Raw genomic sequence first — 15714 nt, 5'->3', positions numbered from 1 at the left:
GGCAGACTAAGGTTGCAACATGTAACTTTTAAATGAATGCCTACAGGTTATTTTTAAATAAGTCTCCAAGCTGGAGATTTTAGATATTACATGGAGACCTCTGAATCCAGGAGTTAACAGCTTTATTGTGTCTTTATTCAACACTGCAAGACTGTTTTACATAAATATTAAAAGGTGTTTGTGTAAAACATTTAGAAACTGAATTATTTCTAATGATCAAAACTCTTAACATGGCTCTATTTGTTCTCTAGGGCTCTTAAATTAATCCCTTTTGGCTGAAAGTATTTTTTTTAATCCCCTTTGAACCCAAAAGATTTTCTTAAGGAGAATCTTAGGAAACACATTTTTCAGTCTTAAAAATTTACAAACTAAAAAATGCGCAAAATAAAAAAAACACATCTAAATGAGCGAGTATGATTTAATTGTAAAACATGGTCATTTTGAATATTTCATAACCATATTGATGGGACACGATATTTTGACAGCCTTGAAATGTAAATGTATATTATGTATGAAGTTAAAGTGAAAGGAGATTTTTTTTTTTCTGATCTTTTAGGTCACAAACAAAATCCAACGAGCAGAACGTGTAAACAATGTTCCAAAACCAGAATGAGCGCTTGTACCACCTGTAGCTCAACAGTGACTCTTTTTAGGAAGGAGGTTGCACGTTTTTCACTGTAGCCAGAGAAAAAGGTATCTTCCCCTCCTCCGTATCAGGTGGCTTTGTGATCACATCTGCTCCATCTTTGAATCCCTTCCACTTCAAGCCCCGCTCTCCTCTCTGATCCACTTCCCTCGATCTGTGGAACAGCCGTTCTTTTAAGTTGGCCTTAGGCAGGACCCAGACAACAACCCCCATCACTGCCAGAGCGGAGCCGAGGCAGGACAGCCCGATCCCAGACGCTGTGCTGAGGTGCAGACCCCTGTTGTAGCTGATGGCCTGGGGGTCCACAAAGTACAGGTCTCCCTCTCCGAAGGACTCAATTTTATGGGGGGTGGAGTAAGCGATGGAGAGAGACACAATGCCTGCAGTCAGCATCAGAAGACCCAGAGCCAAGGACAGCTGCAGTCAGCAAGACACAATAAGAGCTGAAGTGGTCATTTCTGCAGAGTAAGTCTTTTTTGTATAGGTTGTGTTATCTGCATGGTGCTCCCAGCATCTTATTATGAAAGGTTACCCATATTAGAGTAGGCAAAACAAAGCCAGGGATGCAGGAGGTCTGTACGGACTCCCCTCGACTTTACAAATACCACAGCCTCATTCAGTGTCTGCAGTCCATTGTGTCGCGACAGTTTAAATGCACAATGCAGAAAACACAATCTGTTAGAGAAGTTCATAGCTGGCAGGCGATAGCAGCCAGCAGGAGGTAACATGTCACAGATGTGGTTGTTTGCAGCCAGCATCCAGCAATAATTTCTCTACCATGCGCTCACTACTCGTTTGAAAAATACGGCTGGTTTTCAGATGGTTTTCTATCTAAAAAGGGTCAAAATGAATTTAACTAAATGGTTTCAATGTTGATATGAAACAAAGAAAGAATATAAATACTTCAAAGCACCATTAGCAGAAGTATATTCATATGAGCAGGAAACAAATAGGGGCTATTTGTTTTTTAAACTAACTGAGAAGGATTCAGTTTAGAGAAGTATAAAAAAAAGACATTCCTTCCCTAAATTATGCTGTAATATCTGGATTTTTTAAATTAAATGTTCTTCTTATTTAAATCTATAAGTATTTCTATGAGTTAATTTTGGAAATTCAGTCCTAAAAAACTATGTTGGAAATCTTTGTTTGAATGTAGCTCAGTGAATGTACCTTCCAGACAACCGAGTTCCACCAAAGGGCTGATTTCTGGCTCCGGACCCCCCGGTTCTCTGGGTCCCTCTCCCACATGGAGGACGAGCACTCCTCATAGAAGTGGTGCAGATAGGAACGAACCCCAAACTGAAGACAGCTGGAACCTGCCTGGAAGATCACCGTGTTCAAGGTTACCACATAACAGGGGAAAAACAAAATGCCCATCTCTGACTCTTTTGGGTTTGCTTTAAGGGCATATAATTGTGGTTGTGAAATTTAGTTTAAAAGCCATATTTACAAAAGATAGTTGCAAAATTGAATTACATTTACCAATATTTTGTCAAAAACATTACACCAAACCTCTGCTTGGATTCTGTTTTTATTCATAGTGTAACTCAAACATTTTGGTTTCGTTCTGGTTTTTCTTTTTCATTATCCTGATATATAACCTTTGGCCTAAGGTAGTGAAATGAGGTCAGGCCATTTTCCTTCAGTAGATCGATCGATCTGTCCGTTTAAAGCTCACCTCGCTCCCAGAGGACTCCCCTCCTGAGCCGGAAGTACAACCTTCAGGGCACAGCGCCATCGTTCACCACTTTTACCTGCAGCAAGGAAACAAGCACATTAAGTAATCCAGTGAAAGGTGGTGTAGATGTTTGCAGTAGCTTATAAAAGTATTCACACCCACACTATAGCCTCAAACTCTAATCTAAGGAGAAAAATGAGGAAAACTTGGGATTTTTAGAAACTTACAGCTATTTGGGAACCTTGGCAAGCATCTGTATTCAGCCCAAAAGCATTTATTTACAGAATCGCATTATGGCGATGGAGGTTTTCTGGAATATTTCAGCTTTACATGCCAAAAGAGGGAAATTTGTGCCTATTCTTCCTTCCAAAACAGCTCCATCTAAGTCTCAGTCAGACTGGATGGAGGAGGTTTCAGCTTTGCCAAAAATAATCAATTACAATTCTCAGATAGGTGAAGGTTAAGGGTCATAGAGGCTTTTCTTCCTGCTCACAAGATCTTTATGCTGGAAGCAAAATTTTTCTTAGACAAGGATTTGATGTGAGCAGAATCTACCTTTATATTCCCTCTGATGGGGACGGTGCCTTCAGGGGGATGTAGTTTCGGCTCATTCAGTTCGGTATTTTGGCCAATGTTTGGTTTCAGAGTACAAAGCAATAAATATAAATCTACAGCAGTGTCCAGGTTTTTATTTTTTATAAAAACCAGGTCATTCTTCACCTGGCATCTACAGTAAGCTGTATTGCTACTGGTTTAGCGTATAAAGTCACCAAAAACACACACAAATAACAACAGAAGAAAATCTTATCCTTGATAATCAAGCAATAATTAAATTGCAGCATTTTTATTTCAATCAATCAAATCCTCCCTCCCAGCAGAAGCACGTCATGAATTGGGATCTTTGTCATCAGCTGCTGCATGTGAACGTCTCATTGCTTCTGCTGTTCTTAGCTCACTCTCTCTCCTCCCATAGATGACTCACACATATCCAAGAGTCTGTGTAGTGTATTCATACACCAGTGCTGTTGATTCATTGAACAAGTAACCTTGAAGCTGAGTTTCGAAGCTCTACAGGATTTCTTTTTATTAAAATCTATACTTTGTCCTTTTATTGAGTTGTCTGTAATTTCACACCTGAAATGGTGATAACCAGAGAGGAATGTTTTTTTTTTTTAAAGTAAAGGAATGTTTAAATGCTTGGTCGCCTTGTAAGAAAGAAACCTTCTCTACTTAAGCTAATTTTATCTCCATTTTTGTTATATTTTCAACTTAAAAGAAAACATTTTTATGAGAATAGAATTAATTTATGCAATACTCCCCCAATTATGTATTAAACTGTAAACTGTAGTCCATAATAAGGTCATTTTTCCCATAATACACATTTCCTACTTAGTAGTATTTAACCTAAATGCTAATAATAGATTGAGTTAACAGCATAATAATTTACTCTAGTTTGCTATAATCAGAAAATCCTTGTATAAAACTAATAAATGATTGGGACTATATGTTGTTGTGTTAAAACCATAAGTATGGATTCACTCGGCTTGATTTAAACTATTCCTTTGCTATGGAGCCTGAATTTTCAACCAAATCTCCAAAAGTTGTTTTTCCTGAGTTGCTATGTGTTTCAGTCCATTCATCCACCAGTCAGATAACAGCTTCCCTGTCCCTGCTGATGACAAGGACCCCCCATCACAATGCTACCACCACTTTGGCTATCTTCTTAAATTGAATAAAGTTGGGATGAATTTGCACTTCCAGGATACTTAGCACTTAAATGTTTTGTCATATTAAAAATGTGCTGTTCTTTTCCTTTGATGGTTTGCTTTGTACTTGATGTTTTTTATGATCCTCATGATTTTACTATACATTTTTAATGGTTTTATGATAAAAGCTCCACTGAAATGTGATTTACAATAACATTCATGTAATTAATAATTTCTAATAGTAAACAGATGATACTAAGCTGATAAGTATCAGCTGTAAACAGCTGATAATGAATCAAAAAATGAGTATACCAAGTATATGGTATGTAACATTTGATCTGAAAGTGAGACTTTGTCAAATATCACTGTCAAATAAAACATATCTTGTTCCATATAAAACCCTGCACCACACCTTTTAGATTTATAAAGAGATTTTTTTTTTTCTGAAGAGGAGCTACCCAAATATACAGTTTACATCTGTGAAACTGACAGCAGAGTCAGAAAACAAAAGTGGTTGCCTTCCAAAGAGCTTTCTGTTTATTTTGAAGCTGGCAGAAGCTGAGTTCCAGACCTCAGATTGTTTATTTGCAAAGAAAATCTGTCATCTTTATTTGCAAATGATTCAGTGTGTAACTTCCACCTGCTCGATCTAAATTAATGAGTTTATTGACAATTAAATCCCTCTTGTTCTTTGGCACCTTCGTCATTTACACAGCAAGACTTTTGCTTCTATTGTTTCTTTCATACTGGATCAGATTGAGGGGAAAGGATGAGTTTGTCAACCTAACCTACCAAAAAGTTAAAGTCAAAAGTATGCATAACCCTGCAAAACAAACACGAACAGATATACTTTGTTGGATATTTTCTTGACAGATCAACAAAAGGAAGTGCAAGATCTTTCAGTGGAAGAAAACAATGGATGTGGCAATACCTCAGTAAAGCAAGCTTGGAAGCCTCAGCACAGTTATATCTGTCATCTGAAATTGGAAAGAGCATGTAACCACTGCTAACTTATAACCTAAATACTATCAGACAGTTGATCAGAGAAGCAGCTAAGGGGTTTCTGACTTTTATGGAAGAGTTGCAGAGATCCACAACTCATATGGGAAATTTACTGAAAGAACTATAGACTGCAAACCCTACAGATCTGATCTTTTTAAAAAGTGACAGAAGAAAAATCATTGTTGGAAAAGAAAAATGCCTCAGAAGTGTAATTTGCTGCCTGTCACATGCCATGCAGGGGGCATAGCACACATGGAAGAAATGAGACCTTAATTCAATATTTAGGCCTAAAGTTAAAATTACCATGTGGCATAAAACCAACCAGCACATCACCTTTGAAAAAATCTACCCTGCTGTGAAATGCTGTGGGGATGCTTTCTTTGGCAGTGACATAGAATAAAGATACAATAGAGCTTCAATTCTAGAACAACACACAATCTACTGAAAAAAGAGAAGTTAAAGGGGAATGTTTTTTTTTTTTTTTTGACATTGGGCATCATGTTCTACTCACCCATATGAGTTTTGTGTCATTTGGAGATATTCCGTTAGGTTATATCAAAGTAACATCTTTAAAGCTTGTAACTCTGAGCAAGCTGTTTTTGGAGAGGTGTTTTATTTTTTTTTTATTATTATTATTTATTTTTTTACATTTTAGCGCTTGTTACAACTAAGGAGTGGTTTCAACTGTTTATGGCTTGCATTTTTTTGCATTTTTAGACCATTGATGCAGGTCCAAAAGGTCAGAGCCAAACTGGGTAAAAGGGTTTTTAAATTTTCCTGCCTGCCGCCTTAAATAATTAGCAGATGGATTTAAAGTTATTATATATTGTATTATATTATACTTTGTTTCTTAGGTGAAATTTAAATAAATTGAACAGCTAGAGAAAAGAAATCACTTGCTTTCCCTAATGTTTAATCATATGATTGCACCCCCTCCCATTTTGTAATTTTAGTATTGGTCCAAATTCGACCCACATTTCCTTAATTATAGGATTTTTATCTTTTATTCTGCTTTCTTGTCCAGTAAACTCTTGAAAAAAGAGGGTAAATTAAGGACACATAGATACAATAATACATACAAACATTCTTTTAACAATTTAGCTTAATAGCTACATCTTATAAACAAAAAAAGCACCATAAGATGGGAAAATACATGAATTACAGTAGGCCTCATAAATGCATCGGCTAGAGCTGTCCATGGTGCTGAACACTGCTGTTTACTCCTTTCCTGTTTCAGAGACTAGTTTAATTCTGTAGACATAACAAAGCTAAATTGCTCCTGAAATGATTCTGATCAAACAGATGGAATTTGGCAGTTATGTCTCATGACTAATGCACAGTGTTGGTTAGCGGTTGAGACATTCATATTCTCTCCGAACAGGCAGGAACACACTGTGCTGTGGTCACTTTAACTCTCTGCTCACTCCAGCTAACCGCTGCCACTGGATCCCAGTGAGTCACCGCAGCTCCTCTCCCTCCATCACCGCATTTCAGTCAAAGTGTTTCACCGAATCTTTCTTCTAACAGACTGACAGACTGTAGGTGCGGTTAGGGGTCGGTCTTACCTCTCCTAACCGGAGCGGATCGCCTTTCTCACTGGGCATCCATCTGCTGTCGAACCACTTGATCTCCAGCTGCCGCCGATTAGATCCACCGAGGAAAGACACTGAGCATGCGCGAAGAGGGAAGGAGAAATACGTTGTTTAGAAGCATTTTCCCTACATTATTAATATTATTAATATTTAGAGAATGAGAATGCGTTGTAAAGTTCAAAATCCACTCAACATTATTTTTATGTTTTTTTTTTTTTTTTTTACATGACGATGATAAAAGACAGTCAACTGGGAAAAAAAAAAAAAAAAAATATATATATATATATATATATATATATATATATATGAAAAAGTGGCACACATCAATTAATTTACCTTAAGTCATTAGCCTACTAAAAACTATTTTTTTAATCTAGTATTTGTTATTTCAGTTATTTTTTGTATTTCATCAGCTTTATATTCTTTGTGTCATTTGTATTCATTTTACATTTTACATTAAGCCGAGGAAAGTTAACATTTTGGTTTCATCAGAACCTTCATCCACAGGCTTTCTAAGTCCTCCATCTACCCTGTGGGAAACTGTTAACTGGATTCTGACTTTTTTTCTCCCCATAATAATAATCTCTTACCTGCTGAAGTGCACATGATATCATGAAGTGTTTTAGCCAATTAATCAGAATAAATTAAAGGTATATAATAATGCTACAATAATGAGATGGGTGAACTTTTTGGATGGGCTAAAACAATAACAAATTTCAAGGACAAAAATGTGAGGTAAGGGATATGAAGCTGTACTAAGGGGGGTGTTTGTCACAAACCTATTCCTTAAAGGTTACATTTGTGTTGTAGAGGACTTATAGTTGTAGCGTCAGCAGCTTCTCCCAACTAAGCAACAGCCTAACCTGCTCTATAAAGCAATCTTCCTTGTACTTCCTAAAAGATATGCATCCCAATGGTATCATGAAGCTATTGTGTCTAAAAGTGGGTAAGGAAGTTTCCAAAGCTTAGGGTTTAGTTTTCTAACCTAATTCTATGGGGACTGTTGTTTATATAATGTTTTCTTTTAAACTTTTCAGGCCTTCAAAGGAGAGCTTTATGTTGAGAGTAGAATATTCCTGATTTCACGCAGTCAGTTAAATAATGACTTTTGAAGCTAACTGCTTAGCTAGAGGATTGTTATTTTAGGTATTACTTTAAAGGGTCTAAAACAAACCTCATTACTAACTTGTACTGAGATGCGTTTATATATAATGGAAACAATGCCTCACTTTTAATCCGCTTTATAAGCATGGCTACTTTGGATTTATCAATCCCATCCATAAATACTAAATCGTAGAAGGATTGAGAGTGTTGCATGCTTTCCACTTTTAGTTATCCACTTTATTAAAAGTTGTCAGACAGTTCTTCCCGTATTTGTTTGATGAGTCTAAAGCTCTATCACCTTGGATTGGAGACATCTGTGAACAGCCGTTTTCAGACCTCAGCAGAGAGGTTCAGTTTGATTCAAGTTTAGAATCTAGTATTGCCAGTGTAGGGCACTTACAGAGTGGTTCTGGAGCCCCTCCCCAGATATTAGCTGCGTGCTTTGGGTGATCATCCTGCTGATTAATGGAACATCTCCCTATACTGAGGTTAAGAGTTTTCTGAAGGAGGTTTTCACCCCGGCATCTTTGTTCTCTCATGGCATCCATATTTTTTTTATCTATCAGCTCCTGCAGCTGTTGCAGCTCTTGCATGATGCTGCCACCACCATGCTTCAGTGTAAGGACATTAATATTCTGGTAATGGATGACGCCTGACTTCGTCAAAACTTGATGCCATGGATTCACACCACAGTCTATAGCCTTTTTTTTCAGCAGACTAGATAATTTTGTTTCTTCTTGTCTGGAAGTAATTTAGGTATGTTTTGGTAAACTGCAGCTTGGCTGCCGTGGGCCTTTTTTAAGTTGTGTTCTTTTTTCCCGGTGACTCTACACCACAGGCTTGATTGGTTGTTTGCTACAACCTTATGGTCAAAGCTGTAGCTGTGACCATGGGGTCCTTTTGTCGCCCCCTGACTAAGGTCCTTTTCTCCTGATCTCTCAGTTTAGTCAGCCCACCTGCTCTGGGAAACGTTTTGATGGTTCCAAACTACTTCTATATAATAATGATGGAGGCCAATGTTCTCTTTGGGACCTTCAAAGCAGCAGAAACGCTTTTATGTCCTTCCACAGATTTCTTCCAGAAAATAATCCTGTCTCAAAGGTCTACAAACATTTCCTTTGACTCATTTTTTGTTGTTATCATTCTGATCTACACCCTAATCTGTGAAGAATTTTACAGGTCGGTGTGAACATTTTCTTATTATGTCCAATGAACTGAATTTACCGTAGGGGGACGTAAATTAAGCTGTAGAAACATATCAGAGATAATCAACGGAAAGATTGCACCTCAGTTTGGTTTTAAGCTTTATGGCCAAGGCTGTGAATACTTATGTACATTTATTCACGTTATCATATTGGGGTACTGTGCTTAACTTGCAGAAAAGAGTTTAATCTAATAACATATTCGTTCAATAGTGCTGTTACATAGCTAAAAAAGTTCCAAAAATACTTTTGGGCTGATTCCAAAAATGTAAAAAAAAACATTCACTGGACTTTTTTTGCAAGTTTGAAAACATTTTGCTTTTTTCAATTCAAAATGTCAGGAATAGCGTTGAGTTTGTGGTTTATTACCATAGACCATCATACTTTTGGGCTGCACCATATCAGCACACGCTCATACGAATGTTTAGGATAGTCAATGTCCAAAATAAAGATCCCAAGTCTAAATCCGAGCCTGTTTCTTTCTCTACAGTATTACATTTAAAGTTTTTTGGGTTTTTTTGGGAGAATTATTTTAGGGTTTTGCAGTCTGCTTTCAGAGATGACCTGGATGGAAGGACAGATGTGTGACTTTTTGTAGTTAATTTGAATTTCCTCTTAAAGGAGACCTCTTTTTCTGTAAGGTGGGATGATTAATTCCAAATTCCTCTTCGACCTCTTAAAATATGTTACCACACGTCAGCCTTTCTTTTCCAGCAGCTCTGGTAATGTCACCATGCTTTTCTCTCTTAATTTTCACTCACCCAGCTGAATATTGAAGGTTCAAGCTAGACAACCCTCCTTAAAAAGTTCAGTATTAATGTTTTTACCATTATCTCCTAATGTCATATGTTTCTGCATGATATTCATCATTTCAAGTGGCAATAGGTGTGAGGCATTGCTAAATTATTCCTAACCAGTAATTCTTTTTGATAACTTTTTAAATTCTTTAATTTTTTTGCTGTTTATTTTTTTTTTATCATCACATTGTTAAAAGATATATTACATATCCATATGTCAAAATATGTTAGAAGAACACACAAGCTGTTGGGAGGTGTCCTGATTTTTTTTTTCATGACTGTATATGCTAATATGTGCTCTGTAAATATATCCACAACATGCATTATTTATGGAGTCTGTCACAACAGTTCCCAAATGAAAGGGAACCAAAAGCCACCAGTCCCACATATTTTCACAATCGGCACATGGAAGTACAGTCGCTGCGAGGCAGAGTAAGTCAGCTGGTGGTTTGGTATGTTTGTGCATAAGAAGGCACTGCTTCATCACCCCCACATATTTGTTATTTGGACACAGTATGAGAAGTCATAAAGGGCAGGATGAGACTATTTCTAGGGAGCCCCGGTGAGAGAAAGACATGAAAAACTGGCTGTGTGTGTGTGCCGTTCATCATCTCCACACACACATTAAGGTCTCTGTGTAACAAAGCTGTGCTCTGCCACAGAGAGACACATTTCCATGGTTACCAGTCCAGCAAGGTCAGGCACATGAAGCGAAAGCCATGTGTTGATTGGTTCAAAGATAATTGCACTTTTCTTAAGATGATGTGCAAACAGCATTTTTTTTTTCACCATCTCCTCTCTTTAGAAGCTGTTGTAAAGCACTATCTGTAATTTCAGCTGCAGGCCTTGTTGCCTTTATTACTTCCTTAATTCACTAGCTTGGGAAGCTTATTCTTCAGTGTGGTAAATTGTGAATTGTGCTTGTCTGTTGTCTTAAAAATAAGCAGCACATCAACCCACAGCTGCCTGTAAAAAAAAAAAAAAAAAAACTCAAAAACCCACTGTCAATATCCTGGAAAAACTAAGCAATCATGGTAATTCGTTTTGAAGGGCTTTTCAATTACTGGCTCGTCAAACAGCGAGAGTAAAGCATGTTCCAAAAGCACAATCTTTAGGTTTGATGTCTGAGACAGCAGATTCAATATTGCATTTTCTCCTCCTGTCTAATCCTTTTTTGGAAGTGGTAGGGATGGTGGATTTGGAGATGATTTTGACAACTTGACAGTTCAGCAGAGAGCTAATAAAAGACACTGACATTCATCCATATGGACATTTTCTCGTTCTTCCCACTCAGTGTGTTTTTAATCATCTCAAAACACAACATTTGAATTCTTTTGATTCCTATATAAACTTAAAGGAACAATACCTTCCATATAGCATTGCTCCATTGGTCTTAGCTTGGGAAATAATAAAGCATTTAAAGACTGCCACTGGACCTAAAGCATGAACCACCCGGATGTACTGCGAGAACATTCTCAGATGACTAAGTTGCTTTTAGGAACACAAAAGTAATAGATAAACACAATAAAAGCTCTTAAATCCACCTAAAGCCAATTAATCCCAGTGGGAAATATATTGATCAGAAAACTAAGGTAATGCAAACAAAAATTATAGAATATTTAATTGGTGAAGAGTTTGGGGTAAAATCATTTTAGTTGTTTCCAGAAGGAAGACAGTATTCAACCAATTCAAAATTCTAAAATACTTTATAAATCCTGAAGGTATATTGAATGTTGCAGTAACTCATATATTATTTTTTAAACAGGTGTTGTAAGTATTGATAGCTGTTAGCATTAAGCATCTTCTGTAGCTGTATGTATTGCACCAGATCTGGAGAAGCCTCTGAGTAAAGACACTCTAATGTTGTTTAACAGTCTCAAAAGAGGATTTTCACAGTTGTACATAATTTTCTTCACTTTCTGAAATTATCTTCAGAGGTTCTAGAGGAGCTTTTAGAACAGAGCTGTCCTTCTTTATGATTTTGTTTAACTTATAAATCAACATAGATCCACATCGGATACTTCCTGTTGTAGGTACAGATGAGGGTTGTGGATATTTTCTTGTGACAACTTATCAGAGTGGAGTCTAAAAACAACTCATTTGCATCATTTCATTACTTATTTTCAAGTCTTGGAGTTACTTTCACTACATTTATACTTTAGTGTATTGTATGCGTTTGTTAATTATTTTTTAGCTGGTATCACATTTTCTGGCTTAGAGGATCATTGTATCTGAATCCTTTTGCCACATAAAAAAAAAATGTAAAATCTTGAGCCTTTCCCTGATTGTCTCTTATTATCAATCCCTTTTTGTATGCAGCCTTTGTCACTGGATAAAGGACGTAAAACATATAGTCTACTCATGTGTCAGTTGTTTACATTTGTTTATGTCAATGCCCTGTCTGGTTTCTATTTATTAAAAAGGGTGAAAGTTCATCCAACTTAGTCATTAAAGTTCATTTCAAACATTCATAAGATAAATGACTATATTATTTATAATAACACTATAAATTATTATTATTATTTTTTTTGCCTTTTCATGTTTTGAGGTTATTTTCTGACCAACATACAGAAGTCATTCACAAAATTACAAAAGTAAAGGGATCTATTCATAAACAACAATAGATGTGCACACTAAAAATTTTTTTTTAAGGCGTTTGGAATGGAGACAAATAGTTAAACAGGAGCAAAGCTAATCAAAATGATCAGGTATCAGTAGAGGAGAGAGTTGGCCTATGGTTCTGAGAGTTGAAGGTAAGAGTTACTGTAGGTTTGAGAGCCAAATGGAGGACAAAGTGTGTTGGTGAAATTAACAAGAAGATGATGGCAGTGGATGTTGGAGCTGCTGAGGACACCAGTGAAATGGGCTAATTTCTAGAGGAAGCTATCGTGGAGAAGATTTTTGGATCAATTCAGAGTTGGACTTGGAAACTGGTAGTGATTTTGACCTCGGAGGCACAGAAAGCATAAAGGGTAGGCTGAGTAGAAATAAGCTAGTCATAAGAATGACTTTCTAAGAGAGAAATATAAATATCTTTTTTTAAACCTCCTTCAGCAATTATAAAAGAAACTGCATGTGTGTGGCTCCTCATTAGGCTGCTAAACCTGCCAGTGAAGATCCACTGTACTGAGGATGGTCTCACACAAACACAAACAAACACCAAGATGAGGGCAGTTTATTTAGCAAAATTAACTCAGCTTTTCTTTCTCCTATGCAATAATCTCCCTAATCGAGTTAATATAAAACTGCTGCGCTATTTAGCATATCACATATAGTAAATGATTTGAAAAAATATAATATCCCTAACCCTGGGATAAAATACTTCTAAATATTTTAGCAATATTCTACAGCACGGGCTCATTATATTTAAAATGGACAACATTTTATTATCAAAAGCGCATCAACGCTAAGCAGCACATTAGCTTTTATAACAATACAGATTATGGCATACACTGTGTTTCAATTTATGTTTTGTTGTGACCTTTTTAGGCTTAAGTAAAATATTAGCCAGCAAGCATTATTGTTTTGCTTTGATAGAAAGCTAAAACAAAAATCATATATCAGCCAAAAGGCTTTAGCTCAAAACTGTAACTTTCTGTTAAAGGTCATAGCTACAACTTTTTATTGAAACAATAATAATAAAAAAAGGTTATTAACACGTTTACATAACATCTAGAATGGTGTAGAATAAAAGCGTATTTTTATGCCAAGAAAAGTATATAAATAGTTGTTGTTTAAATTAAGCTTTCACGTCACTTCAGTTTATTGATATCGCACCAATTTACAACTCATGTAATCTCAAGGCACTTTACAGAGACAATTCAACCAGATCATACAGTCAGATTGGCTCAAAGTTTTCAATCTAAAAAAATACCTGCTGATTTCATTGACTCATTGACTCTTCAGCAATCCCTCACACCAAGCATGCTTGTAGCGACAGTGGAGGGTAAAAATACACCCTTTAAACAGGTAGAAACCTCCAGCTGATGCAGAGTCAGTGTGAGTGGCCATCTACAAGGCCGACCGGGGTTCAAGGAGACAGAACAAGAGATACAGAAAGAAGCAGATATACAAAAAGTAAACTGTAAACCAGCTCCACAGGAAACACAGCCAGGCAGAAGAGCTCCGAGCCAGCTCCAATGTCAGAGGATGAAGAGAGCACATCCAGCCAGACACAGTCAGAGAAACAGGACTACACTGAAAAACAGGCCGAGTTCAAACATCTATGAACAAAGGTGTTGATGGCAGCAGCACAGCTGACATTTCTCTCGAGGATGGTGTCACAGCCAAACAGGAACAGACGAGATAAAACTACTATGAGAAAAAGCAGAGAGAACATAACGTTAGAGATTGAACCATTAATTATTGTAGAATGTGAGAATAGAGATAGAATTAAGCAGAATGATGAAAAGGGGGTCCCTATGTCCTCCAGCAGTCTAAGCCTATTGCGGCATAACTATAGAGATAGCTCAGTAAACCTGAGCCATTCTAACTATAAGCCTCTCCACAGGAGAGGAGCCTGATAACTAAAAGATCTGCCTCCCATTCCACTTTTAGAAATTCTAGGAACCACTAGTAAACCTGCAAATTCAGAGCAAAGTGCTCTTAACAGGTCTGCAATATAGTAGTATATATTTGTGGTTATGAAACCTATATAAGCGCAGAAGATGTCCACTAGGCCAAAGTCATGTTAGTTGGGGTTCAGGCATTGCTAGTAGCTCTGTGATAGAGCCTAGAAATGGCTTCATCTCAGACATTATTTTTCACTAATTAAAGCCCAATAAATAACAACAAACCAAAAGAAGCAAAGAAAGATTGAAAATCAGTCAAGCTTTTGAACGTTGGTGCAGACTTAAGGAAGCAAAGGGCTTCAGAAGGTTCAGAGGTTGCTGCTTTTCTTCTGAACCAAAGCCTTTAGTTTAGCATTGGCAGAACTGGAGACCAATACAAAAATATGTAGCTATAACATTTAATATAGTATAATATTTGTTTTCAAATAATGAAAGTAATTCTATTTTATTTTTTCATGAGCCCACATGAGATTGATGAAGACCAAGTGGAAAAAAAAACAAAAACAATTTTCATGCTTTTTAATTAATGCTGCACACAAATGTCTGTTGCTAAAGGGTCCTTTCATTCTAGCGCTCTTGTTCCCAGCTTGCCCTTTTATACTCCACTAAAAGTAATCAAATTTCCCTTTTCTTGTCCATATCATAAAATACAAGTGAAGCTTAAAGCTGCACAATAGACCTATTCCTGTTAAAACCTAAAATATGTCTCATTATTATTCCAATGAGTGGCAATGACTTATCTTTTAATTGCAAGACTTTGTGACTCAAATTCTTTTTCTTACATGTCTTTTATCTCACTTCTTTGCTCACCTGCACACAGGACACATCACTCCATCTGAAATACCAACACACCTTCATAAAAGAATAATTAAAAGCTGTTCAAATTAAGAAAGCAAGCATTGCTGGCAAGCAGTTAAGCACACACTGAAGCTGCGCTGAAGCCTTAAATCTTTTCTTATCTCTGCTCTGGTTGTGCCATGTGTTGGCATGCATTTTAACTGCACAATAAAGCCTTAGTGCAAATTTCTTATCATTCTAGATAGGTTATGAAGGAGAGTTGCCGTGGTGATGACGCTGTGCAGTTCAGAAGGTCACTGCATGCATGTGTGGCTGTGTGGCCGGGTAATGGCTGCGTTACATCATGCGAAGCGTCAGATAATGGTACATTAACATGAATAATGCATTCCATGTTGACATGCGGAGAGAAACACACGGATCCTAAATATTCAATAAGGAGAGGAATTCTTAGCCCAGAATAGTAGTTTGGGAACTAATGGACCATCAGGTGTCACGTTCAATGATGAAGAGGCAGAGCAGCATGTGAATGTGTCTATGTGTCCGTATATTTGTGCTGATGGGGGCTTGCATGACCGCTCTGTGCATTTTTGTTCAAAACGGGCAATAAAATTCCTTTCA

General features: G+C 36.9%; 1 protein-coding gene across 1 annotated transcript; it reads right to left on the bottom strand.

Moving 5' to 3' along the window:
- Positions 1 to 310: 310 nt before the first annotated feature.
- Positions 311 to 6694, bottom strand: LOC107093698 (neurensin-1-like). Its single transcript, XM_015388904.1, has 4 exons — positions 6598 to 6694; positions 2325 to 2400; positions 1817 to 1966; positions 311 to 1063 (listed from the first exon to the last, which is right to left on the bottom strand). Exons 2-4 carry the CDS (start codon positions 2382 to 2384, stop codon positions 650 to 652), a joined length of 624 nt encoding a protein of 207 aa, XP_015244390.1. The 5' UTR covers positions 2385 to 2400; positions 6598 to 6694; the 3' UTR covers positions 311 to 649.
- Positions 6695 to 15714: the final 9020 nt, after the last annotated feature.

The sequence above is a fragment of the Cyprinodon variegatus genome, unplaced genomic scaffold (genome assembly GCF_000732505.1).
Source record: "Cyprinodon variegatus isolate N-32 unplaced genomic scaffold, C_variegatus-1.0 Scaffold441, whole genome shotgun sequence".
NCBI lineage: Eukaryota > Metazoa > Chordata > Actinopteri > Cyprinodontiformes > Cyprinodontidae > Cyprinodon > Cyprinodon variegatus.
This window is presented reverse-complemented; position numbering and strand designations above follow the sequence as displayed.

Coding starts and splice junctions, on each gene's coding strand:
- LOC107093698 (XM_015388904.1), bottom strand. CDS start 2,384: ATGGCGCTGTGCCCTGAAGGTTGTACTTCCGGCTCAGGAGGGGAGTCC. Junction 1,967..2,324: donor GGGAGTCCTCTGGGAGCGAG/GTGAGCTTTAAA, acceptor GTGATCTTCCAG/GCAGGTTCCAGCTGTCTTCA. Junction 1,064..1,816: donor GGAACTCGGTTGTCTGGAAG/GTACATTCACTG, acceptor TGCTGACTGCAG/CTGTCCTTGGCTCTGGGTCT.